General features: G+C 38.4%; 1 protein-coding gene across 1 annotated transcript; it reads right to left on the bottom strand.

The window, feature by feature from the left end:
• Positions 1-678: 678 nt before the first annotated feature.
• LOC129543342 (butyrophilin subfamily 1 member A1-like) lies at positions 679-17,165 on the bottom strand. The gene is made up of 6 exons (XM_088831246.1): positions 17,090-17,165; positions 16,545-16,565; positions 16,416-16,436; positions 2,806-2,832; positions 2,102-2,128; positions 679-1,936 (listed from the first exon to the last, which is right to left on the bottom strand). Exons 1-6 carry the CDS (start codon positions 17,163-17,165, stop codon positions 1,413-1,415), a joined length of 696 nt encoding a protein of 231 aa, XP_088687372.1. The 3' UTR covers positions 679-1,412.
• Positions 17,166-18,528: the final 1,363 nt, after the last annotated feature.

Below are 18,528 nucleotides of genomic sequence, written 5' to 3'. Positions count from 1 at the left end.
AAGCAGAGACATTACTTTGCCAACAAAGGTCCGTCTAGTCAAGGCTGTGGTATTTCCAGTGGTCATGTATGGATGTGAGAAATGGACTGTGAAGAAACCTGATCGCCGAAGATTTGATGCTTTTGAACTGTGGTGTTGGAGAAGACTCTTGAGAGTCCCTTGGACTGCAAGGAGATCCAACCAGTCCATTCTAAAGGAGATCAATCCTGGGTGTTCATTGGAGGGACTGATGCTAAAGCTGAAACTGCAATACTTTGGCCACCTCATGCGACGAGTTGACTCACTGGAAAAGACTCTGATGCTGGGAGGGGTTGGGGTAGGAGAAGACGGGGACGACAGAGAATGAGATGGCTGGATGGCATCACCGACTCTATGGACATGAGTTTGAGTGAACTCCGGGAGTTGGTGATGGACAGGGAGGCCTGGCGTGCTGTGGTTCATGGTGTCGCGGAGAGTCGGACACGACTGAGCGACTGAACTGAACTGAACTGAACCACAAAGGAGAGGGTAGGAAGTAAAGTCAAAAGGGACTGAGGATTCAGGAGAAATACATTTCCTGTTTCATCTGAATATTCAACTGTGGATGTCACCTGCTACTATCCTTAAAGAGAGGATGCTTGAGTTAGTATGGGATTCAGTCGCAACAGGCAAAAATAAAACATACAAATGGTTTAAAGATACAAAATCTGTTTCTTACTGAAAGTAATTTAGAAAGTGAGCATATAGTAGTTTCATAAAGCTGTCAAAACTCCAGAATCATTCTATCAATATCTACTCTTCTGTCTGTATCATATTATATGATCAGAGATGTTCTTAGAGATCCACCCATCATGCCACATTCCAGCCATCCAAATAGTTAGAGAAAAGAAGAAAATCACATAATTTTCCTTTAAGAACACATTCCAGAGATGATACTGAATGTAGTTATTCAGTTGACAAGTCATGCCCAACTTTTTGCAACCCCACAGACTGCAGCACTCTAGGCTTCCTTGTCCCTCACCATCTCCCAGAGTTTGCCCAAGTTCATGTCCATTGACTCAGTGATGCCATGCAACCCCTGTCATCCTCTTATCCTTCTGCCCTCAATCTTTCCCAGGATCAGGGTCTTTTCCAAAGAGTCATACAGAATAATTCATCTCAAAATGCACTGGTCATCATTTAGTCACATTCAGCAGGAGATGCTAGGAAATCTTGTCTTTCTACTAGATTGTCATAGGCATAGTAATAATTGAGGGACCTATAACTTAGGAAGAAGGGAGAATTAGTTATAGAGGCAACCATCATTGTGTGTATCAGAGCTTCATCTTAGAATAAACCAGTAAAGGAGGAAGAAAAAAATAAATTTGTGTCTAGTGGGGAGAACTGTAATCATTGTGGAAGGTTAGACGTATGAATTGCAGCATCATTGTGTTCTACTCCACCTGGACAATGGTCAGAGGGCCTGAGTCAGAGGACCAAAGTCTAAAGAGTGGTCTTAGGACACCATAAAATGTTTGTTTGGAAAATGTGTAGATGTGGGATCCATCTGTCATGTTATAGAAAGATATATCTCTAGCCTCATAATCCAGGAATACCCCCACACTAAGGGGTTTTTCTTTCAGAGTAAGATAAGTTTCTGGGGATGTGAGGCCCCAGTACTCCCCATCGTAGAGCCTAATGGCCCAGAAACCATTCTGCGGTGACATTGTGACTCTCCCCTCCCTTGCTACATTATTCCAACAAACTCCCAGGTCCCAGGAATGTGCATTCTGAACCTCCACCTCCCAGAAGTATCTCCCTGAGTTGACATGCAGCTGACCAAGCACACAGGGAAGGGAGACAAATCTCTCTGGTGAGCTGGGAAGATCTTGACATGGTTCTTGCCAGGTTACTCTTCTTCCCTCTTCAGACAGGAAGAGGGCAGGATGGGCAGTGGCTGCATCCAGAGTCAGATTTACTGCAAAGACAAGAGCTCATCAGGTTTCTGGGAAGAGTCTCAGTAGGCTGGGCCAGAGTTCTGTGAGTGCTCCTCTGGTGCTGGGAAGATCCAGTTCACCTCCCTGGATCTTCCCTGGTACTACCCACAAGCAACAGGGTCTGTCTTGGACCATGATAGACTCACCAGTCTGGAACTCTTCTTTTCTCCAATCTGCAAGGAACAAATGAACGTAAGAATCCACAATCTGACCGAGCTGCCTGTCTGTCCAGAATACTATGGTAATAAACTCCTTAATTCAAGAATAACGACAACCAAAAAAGAAAAAAAAGAACAAAGCTCTTTTCATATACCTGAACCTCTTTTTCAGTTCAGTTCAGTTCAGTCGCTCAGTCGTGTCTGACTCTTTGCGACCCCATGAATCACAGCACGCCAGGCCTCCCTCTCCATCACCAACTCCCAAACCTCTTTTTATAGGATGCTAAATTATGTATGACTTGAAGACCTGTGCCATCCCTATGCTCTCCTCATCCAAAATTCATATAGGATAAATATTTGTAATTTATTTAGGATGTTTGAAAGGAAATACAGGATATGATGGGTCTGACCAAATAATTTATTATTCACTCTCGATTCCTCAGATTTTAGCAGATGATAACCATTCTACCTACACTCAAAACATAATGTTATATGCAAGTGAAAATAATAAAACTACTAAAATGTAATGTTCCAAACATATTATCTGTTAGAATAATGAGTAATCTACTGGATTCATGAAATAAATCCCTGGAATATCCTTGATTTTCAGCAAATCATTTTGCACACAGTAGATGTTCATTTAAAATATGTTTTACAATAGGATTTTCTTCATCAGAACCCATGTTGCTCACCAGCATATAACGGTATTTCCCTCCATACTGCAAAAGAACAAAATAGAAAAAAAACTTTACTTTTATCCTTGCATGTCCCTTCTGCTATCTTTTTTATTTTATTACAAACACATATAAGAAATATTTATCTTTGTCTATTTGTTCTACTGAATCCTTTAAACTTCCTCTTTCTATCCTATGTCCTTATATTCCAATTTTCAAATATGGTGATAAAAATGATCAGGTGGAGGTTAGAAATACAGAAAAAATAAAGGTGGCAGGGATAGGAGCATAGAGGGAAGGAAGGAACAAATGAATGAAAGGGGAGAGGAGGAATTACAGGCTGAGTCATTCGTCACTTGCACTTCAGAGATAATTTATTGAAAGCATTGATTTTATAAAGATAATGCTTCCAATGCCACTTTGCTTACACTAAACATTTTTGTTGTATTTCTGCATTCTATCCCACTGGCATAGGGTCAGACTCTAAGATAGGCAGAACAGTGAAGGTTTCTGAGAGATAACCATTACTCACAGGACTTGAATTGATCCTTCTTCCTCTCTGAAAGAAAATACACAATCATGTATGTATATATAAACAGATTTTCTTAACATCATAAAGAAGATGTGAGTAATGCTATGCATCTGTCAATATTTGTGTCTGAAATTTGCTAAGTAATGTACATTTCAAAAGCAATGAAAGAAATGTCTGAAGTTCATTCCATCTGGAAGATTTACTAAAATTTGAAGAATATAGTCTGATATGAAAGGACACCTTGTTGCTGTTCAGTCACTCAGTCACGTCTGACTCTTTGAGACCCCATGGACAGGCACGTCCCTGTCCTTCACCATCTCCCAGAGTTTGCTTAAACTCATGTCCATTGAGTCAGTGATGCTATCCAATCATCTCATCCTCTTTCATTCCCTTCTCCTGCCTTCAAACATCAGGGTCTTTTCCCATGAGTTGGGTATTCATGTCAGGTGATCAAAGTATTGGAGCTTCAACTTCAGCATCAGTCCTTCCAAAGAATATTCAGGACTGATTTCCTTTAGGATGGACTGGTTTGATCTTCTTGCTGTCCAGGGGACTCTCGAGAGTCTTCTCCAGCAACACAGTTCCAAGGCATCAATTCTTTGGTGCTCAGCCTTTTTTACTGTCCAGCTGTCACATCTATACATGATTACTGGGAAAACGTTAGCTTTGATTACATGGACCTTTGTAGGCAAAGTAATGTCTCTAAACAGCATAGTTTAATATGCTGTTTAGGTTTGTCATAGCTTTTCTTCCAACGAGCAAGCGTCTTTTAATTTCATGGCTACAGTCACTATCCTTTTGGAGCCCCAGAAAATAATAATTCTTGTAGTAGGATACTAAAAATAATGTAGAATTATTTTAAAAAATAGCCATAGAATTTAGAGATACAATATGAATGAAGTTTCTTTGAGTGACCGAAAAATATATGTTCAAGACCCTGAAGGAAGAGAAATTTGTTGAATTAACTATTAAATGGTTAAAATAAAAATGAATGAACACTAATAATTTTGGTTGGAAAGAAAAGATGATGCAAATTCATGTGAAAATATTTTTATACCTTAGATCACTGGAGATTATGGTCAAGCAAAATGTATCAAGATTACACTTGACATTAGTATATGCAAAGTGTTTAGAAGGTCAACAAAAGAGGAACTTATTCAGTTGCTTTGGAGTCTGAATACTATTCTTAAATTGAAAGAAGATAATATATTAAAAAAATGGGGACTCCATCTCAGAGCACATGAGGAAAAATCAAAGTTAAAGGAAACTTTCTGTTGAATGGAAATAATCACATTCTTCTTAGCCTAATCCCTTTCATCTCACCAATTTTTTTCACCAACTTTATAATGAAGCTATGATAGTCACCAGAAAGATAAAATAAAAGAGAAAGAATAAAAAGTAGAGGAGAGAATTCAGAGACTTAATATGGGAGGAGTTCAGAAAGTCAAAGAAAATGAAAAAGATAATTTGAAATTCACAAGAATGCAAAGGAAAGACAGCAGTATGTAAGAGGTGAATGTCAAGAAATGAGGAAAAAATTTATCTGGAAATATATCTTTTTTAAAAAGTCATAAAACTTACCCATTTCTTTCTTGAGTTGTTCTGAAAAATATAATGGAAAAACTCGTATAAAATTCAAGGAAAATCAATACAGAAAACGAAAGTGAAAATAAAATTTTCATTGTACAGTGGATAGAGAAGATGAATATAATTTAAAAAAAAAAAAAAGAAACCAAAGTCCTGAAAAATACCAAGGAAGCAAATATTTTTATATTGGAAAAATTGTGAAAATTTGTTCTTGTAGATGAAAAATGTTGCCTGACACTTTGGTAAACAGTGAATGTTGCCAACCATGAAGCCATAAGAACCTGATGGTGTACCCTGAGGGGATTCAGGATGGAGAAAACAAGATACATGGCCCCAGTATCAATGATGCATATTAAAAGAATAACTTCAGTGAGCTGAGACTCTTGTATCTTGCCATATGTAGAAAGGCATTAACATCATTAACTTGAGACGCCTGTTTTGTTTTTATTTAATTATTGTTAGAAGTAATCTTGATGTGTTCCACTACAGTTTTGTTTTTTTTTCCAGTTAAAATTCCTAGATATCTTGAAATCCTATCTTATCTCTCTGTAAGAGTTCCTCAGAACTCTCTGAGAGGCTGCATCCCAGGTTTTAGTCCTGAGTAAGGTCCCCAATAAAATATAACTTGAAAGTTTTAGCTTGTGCATTTGTTTTTCAGTCAACATTTTTGGTTTGGTGACTAACAAAGGGACCAAAAACAGACCTGTCTCCTTCACCTGAACTCCACGAGGATCTCTAGCTTTGATACCAGAAGAAGTTCCCTTGTGCCCATCTACCTCCTTAGAGTTCTAGACAATTCTGGGTGGATCTTGGATCTCCTGTTATTGACTGATGAGCCTGAGTTTTAATCGGTGGTATTAAATCTCTGGGTGGAGTAGTAGTTTTTCCTTGAAATTTAGTTTCAAGAAGAGATGCCTGGGTGAAAGACACTGAGAAACTTTTGCTCAACTGAAAGACACTAAGAGAGTTATCCTCAGTTGAGATACACTGGGAAGATTTTATCGTGTAAGTATAGAATTTGTACTTACAAGTACTTGTTTTGTTGCAAATTAAAGGACATCTCACTATAAAAATGGCCAAATTGAAGCTCTTTTGCCATACCCAAATGATGTTTTTGCATGATTAGCTAAAAAAAGCTGGTTTGATGGAACATTTTTTCAGGATTCTGACTTTAAAGGGAAAAAAAAATCTGTCATGGAGGAACTTGCATTTTTCTCCATGTGTCTTTGAGATGTAAATATTCTACCTGCTCTTCTCAGATATTTTTTCTGTGTTCTGAGAGCTTGGTCTCTGCCTTCCAGAAGGTACACATATGGCAAGAATTTGGCAAGCAGTCAGATAGACTAGGATTCTGAGCAATCTTTTTGTCTGGCTATGCCAACTCTTGGTAAGGAATCTGCCTGCAATGCAGGAGACCCAAGTTCGATCCCAGAGTCAGGAAGATTCCCTGGAGAAGGGAATGGCTACCCACTCCAGTATTTTTTCCTGATAGTCTATGGACAGAGGAGCCTGGTGGGCTATAGTCCATGGGGCCACAAAGAGTTGGACATAACTGAGCAGCTAACTACGTGACAACTCTCAAAAAATTCGTCATAATGGGCCCCAACACATAAGGCCTTTGTCATCTTAACCTTCAGTGCATCTGCCTGTATAATGATAGCCCTTTACTTAGACAAATTTTGAAAGTAAACATTTAAGATCCTGTGAAGACTGCATCCTTTTTGATTTCTTGTGGGGACACCTTTTGTGTCTTATTGGTTTGAGTTGCTATTAAGATGTTACTCATCAATGGCCAGACAATGGAGTCTTTAAATTGAAGAAACTTTTAACTGGTGAATTTTTCGAAAGTTCTCACTATGAAGAGCTATTTTATTGGCATCTATGAAAAAAAAAAATTAGAAAGTGGATAAAAAAATATATCCCTGGTAGTCCAGTGATTAGACCCTGTGCTTCCAATGCAGGGGGCACAGGTTCAATCCCTGCTCTGGGAACTAAGATTCCACATGCCATGCAGTGTGACCAAAAAGTAAATAAATGAATGGGTGATTTGTATGTATGTAAATAATATATGAAATGGGTAACCTAAAAACTCCCTTAGTTTAACACAACAAAATTTGAGAAGCCTTATATTTGGTCTCAGCTGCCCATCAATCAGTCTTACAAATGCTAATAAAACATTAGATTAACTTTTAATTAGTTTGATTAATAGAGGAATAAGAAGCTGAAGGAAAATCTAAAAATTTCTTCTCTAATAGGCACAAATTTTATTTATTTTTAATTTTTTAATTTATTTTTTATTTTTATTTTTAAAAATTTTTTTATTTTTCAAAAACAATTTTAGGAATCTTAACTTAAAAACAACCTTATCTTAAAATGGAGTAACTTTGGTTTTATGCTGCTAAGTCACTTCAGTCGTGTCCGACTCTGTGTGACCCCATAGACTGATGCCCACCAGGCTCCCCTGTCCCTGGGATTCTCCAGGCAAGAACACTGGAGTGAGTTGCCATTTCCTTCTCCAATGCGTGAAAGTGAAAAGTGAAAGTGAAGTCGCTCAGTCGTGTCCGATCCTTAGCGACCCCACGGACTGCAGCCTACTAGGCTCCTCCATCCATGGGATTTTCTAGGCAAAAGTACTGGAGTGGCTTGCCATTGCCTTCTCCGTTGGTTTTATGAGCAGCAAGCAAAGTACAGAAGCAAAAATGCATTACAGGAGCATTAAGTTCTACATTAGGTCACAGCGTCTAATCTGAAATCACACCCATAATATCATTTTTCAGGATATCTGGGAAATAGTTATTTCCCAGGATGTCTGAACCATAGCTACTCTATTTTGACTTTTAATTGTAAAAAAAAAAATTTTTTTTTTGACAGCCAAAGCAGATTTCACCATTAATGACGTCAGTGTTTTTCTAGGTATAAGAAGATGCAAGAATTGGAACTCATAAAACCTTTTTCTGAAAAGATCTAACTATCTGAATACCTGTTCTGCCAGTTTTGTTTTATTTTTTCAGAGCACAGAGTGCCTTATTCCTGATTTTCACCCTGAATTTCTTTCAGGGGGTGTTGAAGGTCAGCAGTTTGCAATGGTCATGATGTAATCTTTGTAGAGGCAGCTGGCAAGGACCAACTTCCAGTCAGCAGGGTCCCTTCATAGCCACATATCTGACCATGTGACACCATTTCATGGTCTAATGGGCACAAATTTTAAAGGTCTTCATCCCCCCAAAAGAAATCTTTCCATGGTTATTAAGAAACAGAATTTAAATCTAATTCACAACCCTCTCAGGGATTTATCAGGAACAAATACAAATCTTAAATGTCTTTTCCACAAGAAGTACAGCCTTAATCACCTGAGCAAATAAATTTAACTTATTTCAATTCTTGTTTATAAACTAGAAAGTTTACTCCTTATTGTCAAGTTCTGACTTAAATTGAAGAAAGTAGGGAAACCACTAGACCATTCAGGTATGACCTGAGTCAAATCCCTTATGATTATACACTGGAAGTGAGAAATAGATTCAAGGGATTAGATCTGACAGACAGAGTGCCTGAAGAACTATGGATGGAGGTTTGTGACATTGTACAGGAGGCAGTGATCAAAACCATCCCCAAGAAAAAGAAGTGCAAAAAGGCAAAATGTTTGTCTGAGGAGGGCTTACAAGTACCTGTGAAAAGAAGAGAAGCAAAAGGCAAAGGTGAAAAGGAAAGATATAACCATTTGAATGCAGAGTTCCAAAGAATAGCAAGGAGAGATAAGAAAGCCTTCCTCAGCGATCAATGCAAAGAAATAGAGGGAATCAACAGAATGGGAAAGACTAGAGATATCTCTTCCAGAAGATTAAGATACCAAGGGAACATTTCATGCAAAGATGGGCACAATAAAGGACAGAAATGGTGTGGACCTAACAGAAGCAGAACGCTGGGCTGGAAGAAGCACAAGCTGGAATCAAGATTGCTGGGAGAAATATCAATAACCTCAGATATTCAGATGACACTACCCTTATGGCAGAAAGTGAAGAGGAACTCAAAAGCCTCTTGATGAAAGTGAAAGAGGAGAGTGAAAAGGTTGGCTTGAAGCTCAACATTCAGGAAACAAAGATCATGGCATCTGGTCCCATCACTTCACGGGAAATAGATGGGAAAACAGTGGAAACAGTGTCAGACTTTGTTTTTTTGGGCTCCAAAATCACTGCAGATGCTGACTGCAGCCATGAAATTAAAAGACGCTTGCTCCTTCGAAGGAAAGTTATGACCAACCTTGATAATATATTAAAAAGCAGAGACATTACTTTGCCAACCAAGGTCCGTCTAGTCAAGGCTATGGTTTTTCCCGTGGTCATGTATGGATGTGAGAGTTGGACTGTGAAGAAAGCTGATCACCGAAGAATTGATGCTTTTGAACAGTGGTGCTGGAGAAGACTCTTGAGAGTCCCTTGTACCGCAAGGAGATCCAACCAGTCCATTCTAAGGGAGATCAATCCTGGGTGTTCATTGGAAGGACTGATGCTAAAGCCGAAACTGCAATACTTTGGTCACCTCATGCGACGAGTTGACTCACTGGAAAAGACTCTGATGCTGGGAAAGGTTGGGGGTGGGAAGAGAAAGGGACGACAGAGAATGAGATGGCTGGATGGCATCACCGACTCTGTGATGAGTTTGAGTGAACTCCAGGAGTTGGTGATGGACAGGGAGGCCTGGCGTGCTGTGATTCATGGGGTCGTGGAGAGTCGGACACGACTGAGCGACTGAGCTGAACTGAACAGAAGCAGAAGATATTAAGAAGAGGTGGCAAGAATACAGAGAAGAACTGTACAAAAAGACCTTCATGACCCAGATAATCACAATGGTGTGATCACTCATGGAGCCAGACATCCTAGAATTTGAAATCAAGTGGGCCTTAGGAAGCAACACTACAAACAAAGCTAGTGGAGGTGATGGAATTCCAGTTGAGCTATTTTAAATCCTGAACGATGATGCTGTGAAAGTGCTGTACTCAATATGCCAGCAAATTTGGAAAACTCTGCAGTGACCACAGGACTGGAAAAGGTCAGCTTTCATTCTAATCCCTGAGAAGGGCAATGCCAAAGAATGCTCCAACTACTGCACAATAGCACTCCTCTCACATAGTAGCAAAGTAATGCTCAAAATTCTCCAAGCCAGGCTCCAATAGTACATGGACCAAGAATTTCAGATGTCCAAGCTGGATTTAGAAAAGGCAGAGGAACCAGAGATCAAATTGCCAACATCCACTGGATCATCAAAAAAGCAAGAGAGTTCCAGAAAAAAATCTATTTCTGCTTTATTGACTATGCTAAAGCCTTAGACTGTGTGGATCACAATAAACTGTGGAAAATTCTTAAGGAAATGGGAATACCAGACCACCTGACCTGCCCCCTGAGAAATCTGTATGCAGGTCAGGAAGTAACAGTTAGAACTGGACATGGAACAATAGACTGGTTCCAAATGCGGAAAGGAGTATGTCAAGGCTGTACATTGTCACCCTGTTTATTTGAATTATATGCAGAGTACATCATGTGCAATGCCGGGCTGGATGAAGCACAAGCTGGACTCAAGATTGCCAGGAGAAATATCAGTAACCTCAGATATTCAGATGAAAGGGAAGAACTAAAGAACCTCTTGATTAAAGTGAAAGAGGAGAGTGAAAAAATTGGCTTAGAACACAACATTTAGAAAACTAAGATCATGGTATCTGGTCCCATCACTTCATGGCAAATAGACAGGGAAACAATCGAAAGTGTGAGAGCCTTTTTTTTTTCTTGGGCTCCAAAATCACTGCAGATTGTGATTGCAGCCATGAAATTAAAAGACGCTTGCTCCTTTGAAGAAAAGCTATGACCAACCTAGACAGCATATTAAAAAGCAGAAACAACATTGCCAACAAATTTCTGTCTCTGACTCAAGTTCTAGTCAAGGCTCTGGTTTTTCCACTAGTCATGTATGGATGTGAGAGTTGGAGTGTAAAGAAAGCTGAGTGCCAAAGTATTGATGCTTTTGAACTGTGGCGTTGAAGACTCTTGAGAGTCCCTTGGACTGCGAGGAGATGCAACCAGACCATCCAAAAGGAAATCAGTCCTGAATATTCATTGGAAGGACTGATGCTGAAGCTGAAACTCCAATACTTTGGCCACCTGATGGGAAGAACTGACTCATTTGAAAAGATCCTGATGCTGGGAAAGATTGAGAGTGGGAGGAGAACGGGACAACAGAGGTGAGATGGTTGGATGGCATCACTGACTCAGTGGACATGAACTTGAGTAAACTCTGGGAGTTGGTGATAGACAGAGAGGCCTGGTGTGCTGCAGTACATGGGGTCACAAAGAGTCGGACACGACTGAGCGACTGAACTGAACTGAGAATATTTATATTTAATATTTGATTTATGACTATATTTTAAAGTGAAGCTATGAGATCTATAGTTCTGTCAGTTTATATGTATGTGTGTATTATACAAATGCTGTGTCTCTACCTTCAGATAATATCATTAACATTAAATTATTAAAGAACTCTGATTAATTGACTTAAAAGTAGATGGTTACAAATTAAATATAAAGGAAACTGGCTCAGATAATTTTAGATTCATGTGATCAGTATTTATTTAATATCAGGTATTAAAGTTACTTTAGGCTTTTAATGATGTAGACGTGGCTTTGGAGTCATCAATATTGAGTATGATACTCTTTTGTACCTAGTTTACTGTAAGTCATTAAATTCATGTTATTTCTGTTGCAAAGTCTGTCAGCAAGAAAAATAACTTGGTGTGATGATATTTTTATAAAGTGTAAAATAAATGTAAATGAGATTAGAATTTTCATTGAAATCTAAGAGTAATTATTTTGGTATGTCTAAAATAGTTTTGCCAGATAAAATTTTAGTTATGATAAGTTAAACAATGGGAAATCACTGAATACTTAGATCATTCATTTAAGATAAAATAATGGAACATTGATTACTAAACCTTTTCACATTTATCTGCTTTGTCTTCTTATGAGAGGAAAACTAATGATGATTGAATTTATTAGACATGTGTTTTGTTCTACACTGAGGAAAGAAATTGTGCTATGAGAAGAGGTATATTTCTAGAGGATATGGAATATTCTTAAGTTTGCCAATCAAGAAATTCTGGTATGACAAACAGTTCACAATTACTTGCTTGTTGACTTTCACTAGAAATTAAGGTTTTTAAGGGTTAACATTATAATATGTGTAATTAAAATTACTGGGATGACAAGTGAAATGTTTCACTATGTAAGGAAAGTAGGAGGTTCAGGAAAAGAAGGTTTGAAAAATGGGGATGTATTTTGTTAAGGGGAAAAACATGATTTTGTCCTAAAGCTGGTTATTCCTAAATGAGGAAGTCAAAGTGTTAGTCATTCAGTTGTTTCAGACTCTTTGCAACCCTATGGACTGTAGCCCACTGGGCTCCTCTGTCCATGGAATTCTCCAGGAAAGAATACTGGAGAGGGTAGACATTCCCTTCTTCAGGGGATCTTCCCAATCCAGGGACTGAACCCAGGTCTTCTGCATTGCAGGCAGATTCTGTACCATCTGAATCACCAGGGAAAAGAGGCTAAATGGGGAAAGGGGGGGGGTCGGGGGAGTTAACTAATGTAGATACAGAAAGTTGTGAAAAATGATTCCTGAAAAAATAATTTTGTACATGTTAAGGCTGGAGTAGAATTGGATTTATTAGGTAAATAAATTATGTTCTTGAGGTCGAACTGAGGCAGGACAGGAGTTTTCTCTTTCTGTTAAAAGAACAGAGATTTTTGGAATGTTGAGCTACACTTGATAGCAGATTGTGAATTTCTTTGCCTTCTAAATGTCTGTATATGCCTTAAAATATTTTATTGTCACTTTGGTTAGATAAATATTGATTTACAGTTTCTTATGATCCTATTTGACCAAGATTTTTTAAAACTTTTGATACCTTTTACAAACTTACCCAAGGAAAAGACAGAAAAAATTGCTATGGCAAGAAAGAAAATAAACCTGAGAAAAGGTATGTAAAATATCTGTACAAGTGAGAGAAGACTTTAGTAAATGGTCAAGGGCATTGGAAGTGTGAACCTAAAGTCCACACTGGACCAGGCTTTGAAAGGACAATGAAGAAAGAAGTATGAAACAAATTCACAAGCAAAACTTCAGGTTAGAACGGGAGACGTTTAGAAGAACTGTGAGCCAATAAGTGGCTAATCCATAAAAATGTTGATTTTGAAAAGCTTTGTGGCTATAAAAGAACATCAGAAATAATTTGCCAGCTTCGTTCTGAAATTCTTCTGCAAGATAAAAAGAGCTATGTAAATATTATTGAAAATAAATTCCATGAAAATAAATGTAAAGAAAATTAAACATATTATATTCAAAATGTACAGTTGTCATTAAACACATGCCAGAATGAAGCCTATCTTAGCTCAGTTACATGAAAGGAAGGATGGTAAAGTATTACATGGCAGGGGAAGTGAAAGTGTTAGTAACTCAGTTGTGTCCAACTGTTTGTGACCCCATGAGGTGTAGCCCATCAGGCTCCTCTATCATGGAATTCTCCAGGCAAGAATACTGGAGTGGATTGCTGTTCTCTTCTCTGGGGGATCTTCCTGACCTAAGGCTCTAACCCAGGTCTCCTGCATCGCAGGCGGTTTCTTTTTCTTTTTTTTTTAATTTATTTTATTGGAGGCAAATTATCTTACATTAATATGTTGGTTGGTTTTCCATACATTGACACGAATCCGCCCCGGGTGTACATGTTTTCCCTTTCTTGAAACCCCCTCCCACCTCCCTCTTCCCCATATCCTCCCTCCAGGTCATCCTCGTGCACCAGCCCCAAGCATCCTGTATCATGTGTCGAACCTAGACTGGTGATTCATTTCACATATGATAATATACATGCTACAACGCAGGCAGTTTCTTTATAGAGCGAGCCATCAGGGAAGCCCACATGGCAGGGAAGGGTGTTCAAATCTACAGAACTGAGCTTGATTCAAAATGAATATATCAGAAATGTTAAATATACCAAAACTCCACAAGTACATGGTTAATAATATTCAGTAGACAGAAAGGATGTCTCTCCCTGGATTGTAAAGGCAAGAGATATCAAATAAGTGACATGAGGGAAACTGAAGGGAAAATGAAGATTTCACACTTCAGTTAGATAATGACAATGAGAATAAATTATGGAACAGTGAATGGATGTTGGGGTGGAGGAAGCTGATCATTGAGACGCAAATACAGAGATCTAAGTAGCAGATTAAATAGTGACTAGGAACAGAATGAAATACACTTTGTTATTGATTGAAAAGTCACCTTTTCTTTGTGCTTCTGGAATAATGAATTCTTTCCCTAACAGTCTTCTACCTTAGCCATGTAAATGTGCATTATTAACAACATGTGCGTATGTAACACATTCAATGTATTTAAAATTTTTTCCAATCATAATTCCTTTGATAGTCAGAGTCTACCATGACTGTGAAGTTAGATTTTATTCAAGGGAAACCTGTATCCTCTTAAAATGACCTTAGACAGCTTTTACAGCTTGCTCACTTGATGGTTTAACAAGATGTTCCCTAGTCTTTATGACGTTCCCCATGTGACTTAGAAATGGCACAATTTTTCTGAGAGATTTTCCATTCTTTTCCTGAGCTATGGTTTATAGAGATCATGTTCTTGGCCGTGGGGCTTTGGCCATGGGGGTTGTAATTGCTGGGGGGATGATCAAAATACCTGGATATATTCAGTGAAGCAAAATATATGTGTATCTCTCTTTACATATAAACTACATTATTGACTTGCCTTTTTCCTGTTCTTTCTTGTTTGAAAAATAAAAGGAAGAAAAAAATCAATTTACCAGAATGAAAGTACAACCTCAGGAATAGAGATGATCAACAATTTGAAAACACCCATAGTTTGTTTCAAAATGACCAATATTTCTGAGAATTAAAAGTTTCTATAAGTTTTTGAACTCCGTGAAACCAGTCAGAAGCAATGTGTACATCACTCAGTTCTTAGTGCAAAGAAGTTAAGACAGTAAATGACACTGTGAGAGGGAGTAGGTGATATGTCCTCTGGCATAAAAATGACAATCATTGCTCTTTCCTTGGACCTTCTGCCTTTTTCAGAGTAAGCTACAAACACCTTGTATGCACAACAGAGGCTACTCAGAAAGTGAGGAGGATGCATGGGGGCAAAGCATCCATATGACCAGAACTGTGTCTGTAGCAGCAGTCATATGAAGCCTGCTGTGCACATTCAAAAGATACAGTCCCCAATTCCATCCAATCTGAAAACAGAAAAAAGTGATTGAGAAATACTGTTATAATGCTGCTGCTGCTAAGTCGCTGCAGTCATGTCCGATTCTGTGTGACAACACAGACGGGAGCCAACCAGGCTCCTCTGTCCCTGGGATTCTCCAGGCAAGAACACTAGAGTGGGTTTTCATTTCCTTCTCCAATGCATGAAAGTGAAAAGTGAAAGTGAAGTTGCTGAGTCGTGTCCGACTTTCAGCGACCCCATGGTCTGCAGCCTACCAGGCTCCTCCGTCCATGGAATTTTCCAGGCAAGAGTACTGGAGTTGGTTGCCATTGCCTTCTCTGACTGTTACAATGGAGGATGGCAAAATTTTGGAAACATCATAGGCTATTACCTTACTTTCCTGTTTACATGAAAGATTCAGAATACAGATATGTATTATCAGGGAACATTTCTGAAGAAAGTGCTTCTAAATACATCAAAGAATTGCATTTGTAGAGTTACTTTTATGCAAACCAAAGTGCAAAAATAGAAATAATTACAATGGTTGGTAGAAAAAGATGCCAGAAAACTTTGTGTGAAGTGTATACTTGAGAATGCTTTGTACTATGATCAACGGCAGTGGTAAACTTAGATTCAAGCTTTCCTTTGACCCAAGAATGACATCGGAATTGACTTATATTTCACAAGGCAAAACACAGCAAAACTTACTGAACAAGTAATTTAACAAAGTTTGGGGAAATATCAGTTGCATAAACTGTTATTTCCCCAATTAGTCCTAGTATTTGAAATTCGTGACAAAGGTCCAAAGATTTGGTGTCTTCAGAAATACATTCAGGGTGTAAACCAGGTGGGGAAAATTGAGCGACATGTGAAGATGGCAGAGATCACTTGGAAAACTAAGAGAGTAAGATGAAATCATGTAATAGTATGAACGTGGGAGTTGAGGAAGATGACCGTTGATAGTTGAAGACAAAGGCTCAAGTTACAGGTGAAATACCTACTAAGAAGAGGCAAAAAAAAAAAAAAATTGACTTGCCTTTTTCCTGTGCAATCTCATCTGAGAAAAGAAAAGGAGAAAAAATAAATTCGAAAAAAGCTGATCTTTACACGGTGTGGATTATAAAAGGAAAGAGTGGCAAAAGATGGGATTTAGGTATCATAAAATGACAGAACTTTCCTTAAGGTGCAAATAAAAGATGAAACAACAGTTAATAACACGAAAAAAGCATTTTTTTTGACTTGCCTTTTTCCTGTTTCATCTTATCTGAAGAAAAAAGAAGAGGGAAAAAATATATTGTCAAAATGCAGGCCCAATGTCAAAAAAAGGAATAGATGAAACAACTAAGAATATGTGAAAAAAAATTTGACTTACCTTTTTCCTGTGCAATCATATCTGAGGAAATAAAGAAGAGAAAAGCAGTTAAAAGAAGCCAGTGTTTCAGGGGAAGATTGGTGTGAAGTACAAAAGAAAAGAATAGGAAAAGATGGAATTTAGGTAACAAAACAATGACAACTTTTTTCTTAAAGTGTAAGTTACAGATTAAATAGCAAATAAGAATAGGCAAAAAAAAAATTTGACTTGTCTTTTTCCTGTACAGTCTTATCTGATGGAAAAAGAAAAAAAGAAAAAAACAATTCAAAGGAGGCTGATCTTTACAGGGAAGTGTGTGGTAAAGTAAAAGAAGGAAAGAATGGGGAAAGATGGAAGTTAGGTTACAGAAAATGACAGAACTTTTTCTTAAGGTGCAAATAAAAGATGAAACAACAGTTAAGGACACGCAAAAACATTTTTTGACTTGCCAATATCCTGTTTCATCTTCTCTGAAGAAAAAGAAGAGGGAAAAAAGTACTTTGTCAAAATGCAGGTCCAATGTCAAAGAAGAGAGGGCAGAAATTTGAAACCCTTCTATAGTTTACTCCATAGGTCAAAGTAACCACTATTTTGGGAATTGGAAAGGTGATGCTCCACAGGCCATCCTACAGTCAGGGGCATTGTTGCATTCCATCCCACCACCCCCATCTCCAACACCTGGAGCAAAGGTAACAAAGAAAGATAATGACTCAACCAGAGGAGGTGGAATAGGACTGCTAAGACAAACAATATCTATCATTCATCGCTCAGTGGACTTTCTTTTTTTCAGGGTGCAGTGCAAACAGGCACCCTCACTTGAAGTGTCTGTTTACTGGTGTGCCTTTGGAGGCTTCCCTGGTAGCTCAGTTATTTGCCTGCAGTGCAGGAGACCTCCTGTGGTGCAGGACATCCAGGTTCCATCCCTGGTTTGGGAAGATCCCCTGGAGAAGGAAATGGCAGCCCACTCCTGTATTCTTGCCTGGAGCATCCCATGGACAGAGGACCTGGCAGGCTGTAGTCCATGGGGTTGCAAAGAATCAGAGATGACTGAAGTGACTGAGCACACGTGCCGGCAAGGAAGGAACGCTTGGGACTATGATCAGTATCAGCGGGAGACTTAGATTCAAGATTACATTTGACCAAAGAAGGACATCAGAACTGACTCATCTTTCACAGGACAAAAGATAGTGAAAATTGCCAAACAAGTAATCTCTCCAGGTTTGGGAAAAAAATATCAATTGTATAAATGTTGGTCCTGATCTTTGAAATTTCTGACAGTGCTCCAAAGATTTGGTGTCTCTAGAAACATATTTAGGGTATAACCAGGGGGCTATTAGTCGAATGCCCTTTATCTCCCCACTTCTTAGTGAAACTATGGGATATCTCCGGAGACAAAAGAAGCCAATGTTTCTAGGGGGAGAGTGGTGTGGAGGACAAAGAGAAAGAATGGGATGTAGGAAACAGAAAATGACAGAACTTAATGAGGGGAAGGCCAACACAGCATTTGGAGAGAAACGTGTATACACCCAGGAGAAGATCGAGGTAAGACATCCAGATAAAAAGGCAGAGAATGTTAAAGTCAGTCAAAAAGGAGGTTTTTTAAAAGGCATTTTGGAGTAGGGAGTTGTCAGAAAATTTACCTAAATTGTGCTGCAGCACATCTGAAAAAGAAAATGAAGGTTCAATGTAAATATATTGTGAGGGAAACATGAAGAAAATCCTGTGTGCTCAAAAAATTTGTATTTAACATGAAACAAATCAGGATGCAGATAAATATGAAAATATTGTTTGCAAATATACACACACAAACACAGAGACACTGTCTGAGAGCTCACACTTATCCAGAGACCAGCCTGCAGCAGTGCAAACAGAAATGAGAGAATTTACTGACTGAGAAATATCTTAGGAATAGCGTATATGATGACTACATTTTAAAAGTGTTGTTATTTCCTTTTGACATTACTGAGACTTTTAGTATTTGACTTGCTAGCTTTAGAAGGCATTG

The sequence above is a fragment of the Moschus berezovskii genome, chromosome 23 (assembly GCF_049115385.1).
Source record: "Moschus berezovskii isolate FMDL1 chromosome 23, NW_MosBer_1.0, whole genome shotgun sequence".
In the NCBI taxonomy this organism is placed as follows: Eukaryota; Metazoa; Chordata; class Mammalia; order Artiodactyla; family Moschidae; genus Moschus; species Moschus berezovskii.
This window is presented reverse-complemented; position numbering and strand designations above follow the sequence as displayed.

Excerpts from the sequence above, each read along its gene's own strand:
- LOC129543342 (XM_088831246.1), bottom strand. The coding sequence starts at position 17,165 with ATGCCCCTGACTGTAGGATGGCCTGTGGAGCATCACCTTTCCAATTCC. Across the intron at positions 2,129-2,805 it reads GGAAATACCGTTATATGCTG|ATTGGAGAAAAGAAGAGTTC; the intron begins GTGAGCAACATG and ends TGTTCCTTGCAG. Across the intron at positions 1,937-2,101 it reads AAAAGAAGAGTTCCAGACTG|TAAATCTGACTCTGGATGCA; the intron begins GTGAGTCTATCA and ends TTGTCTTTGCAG.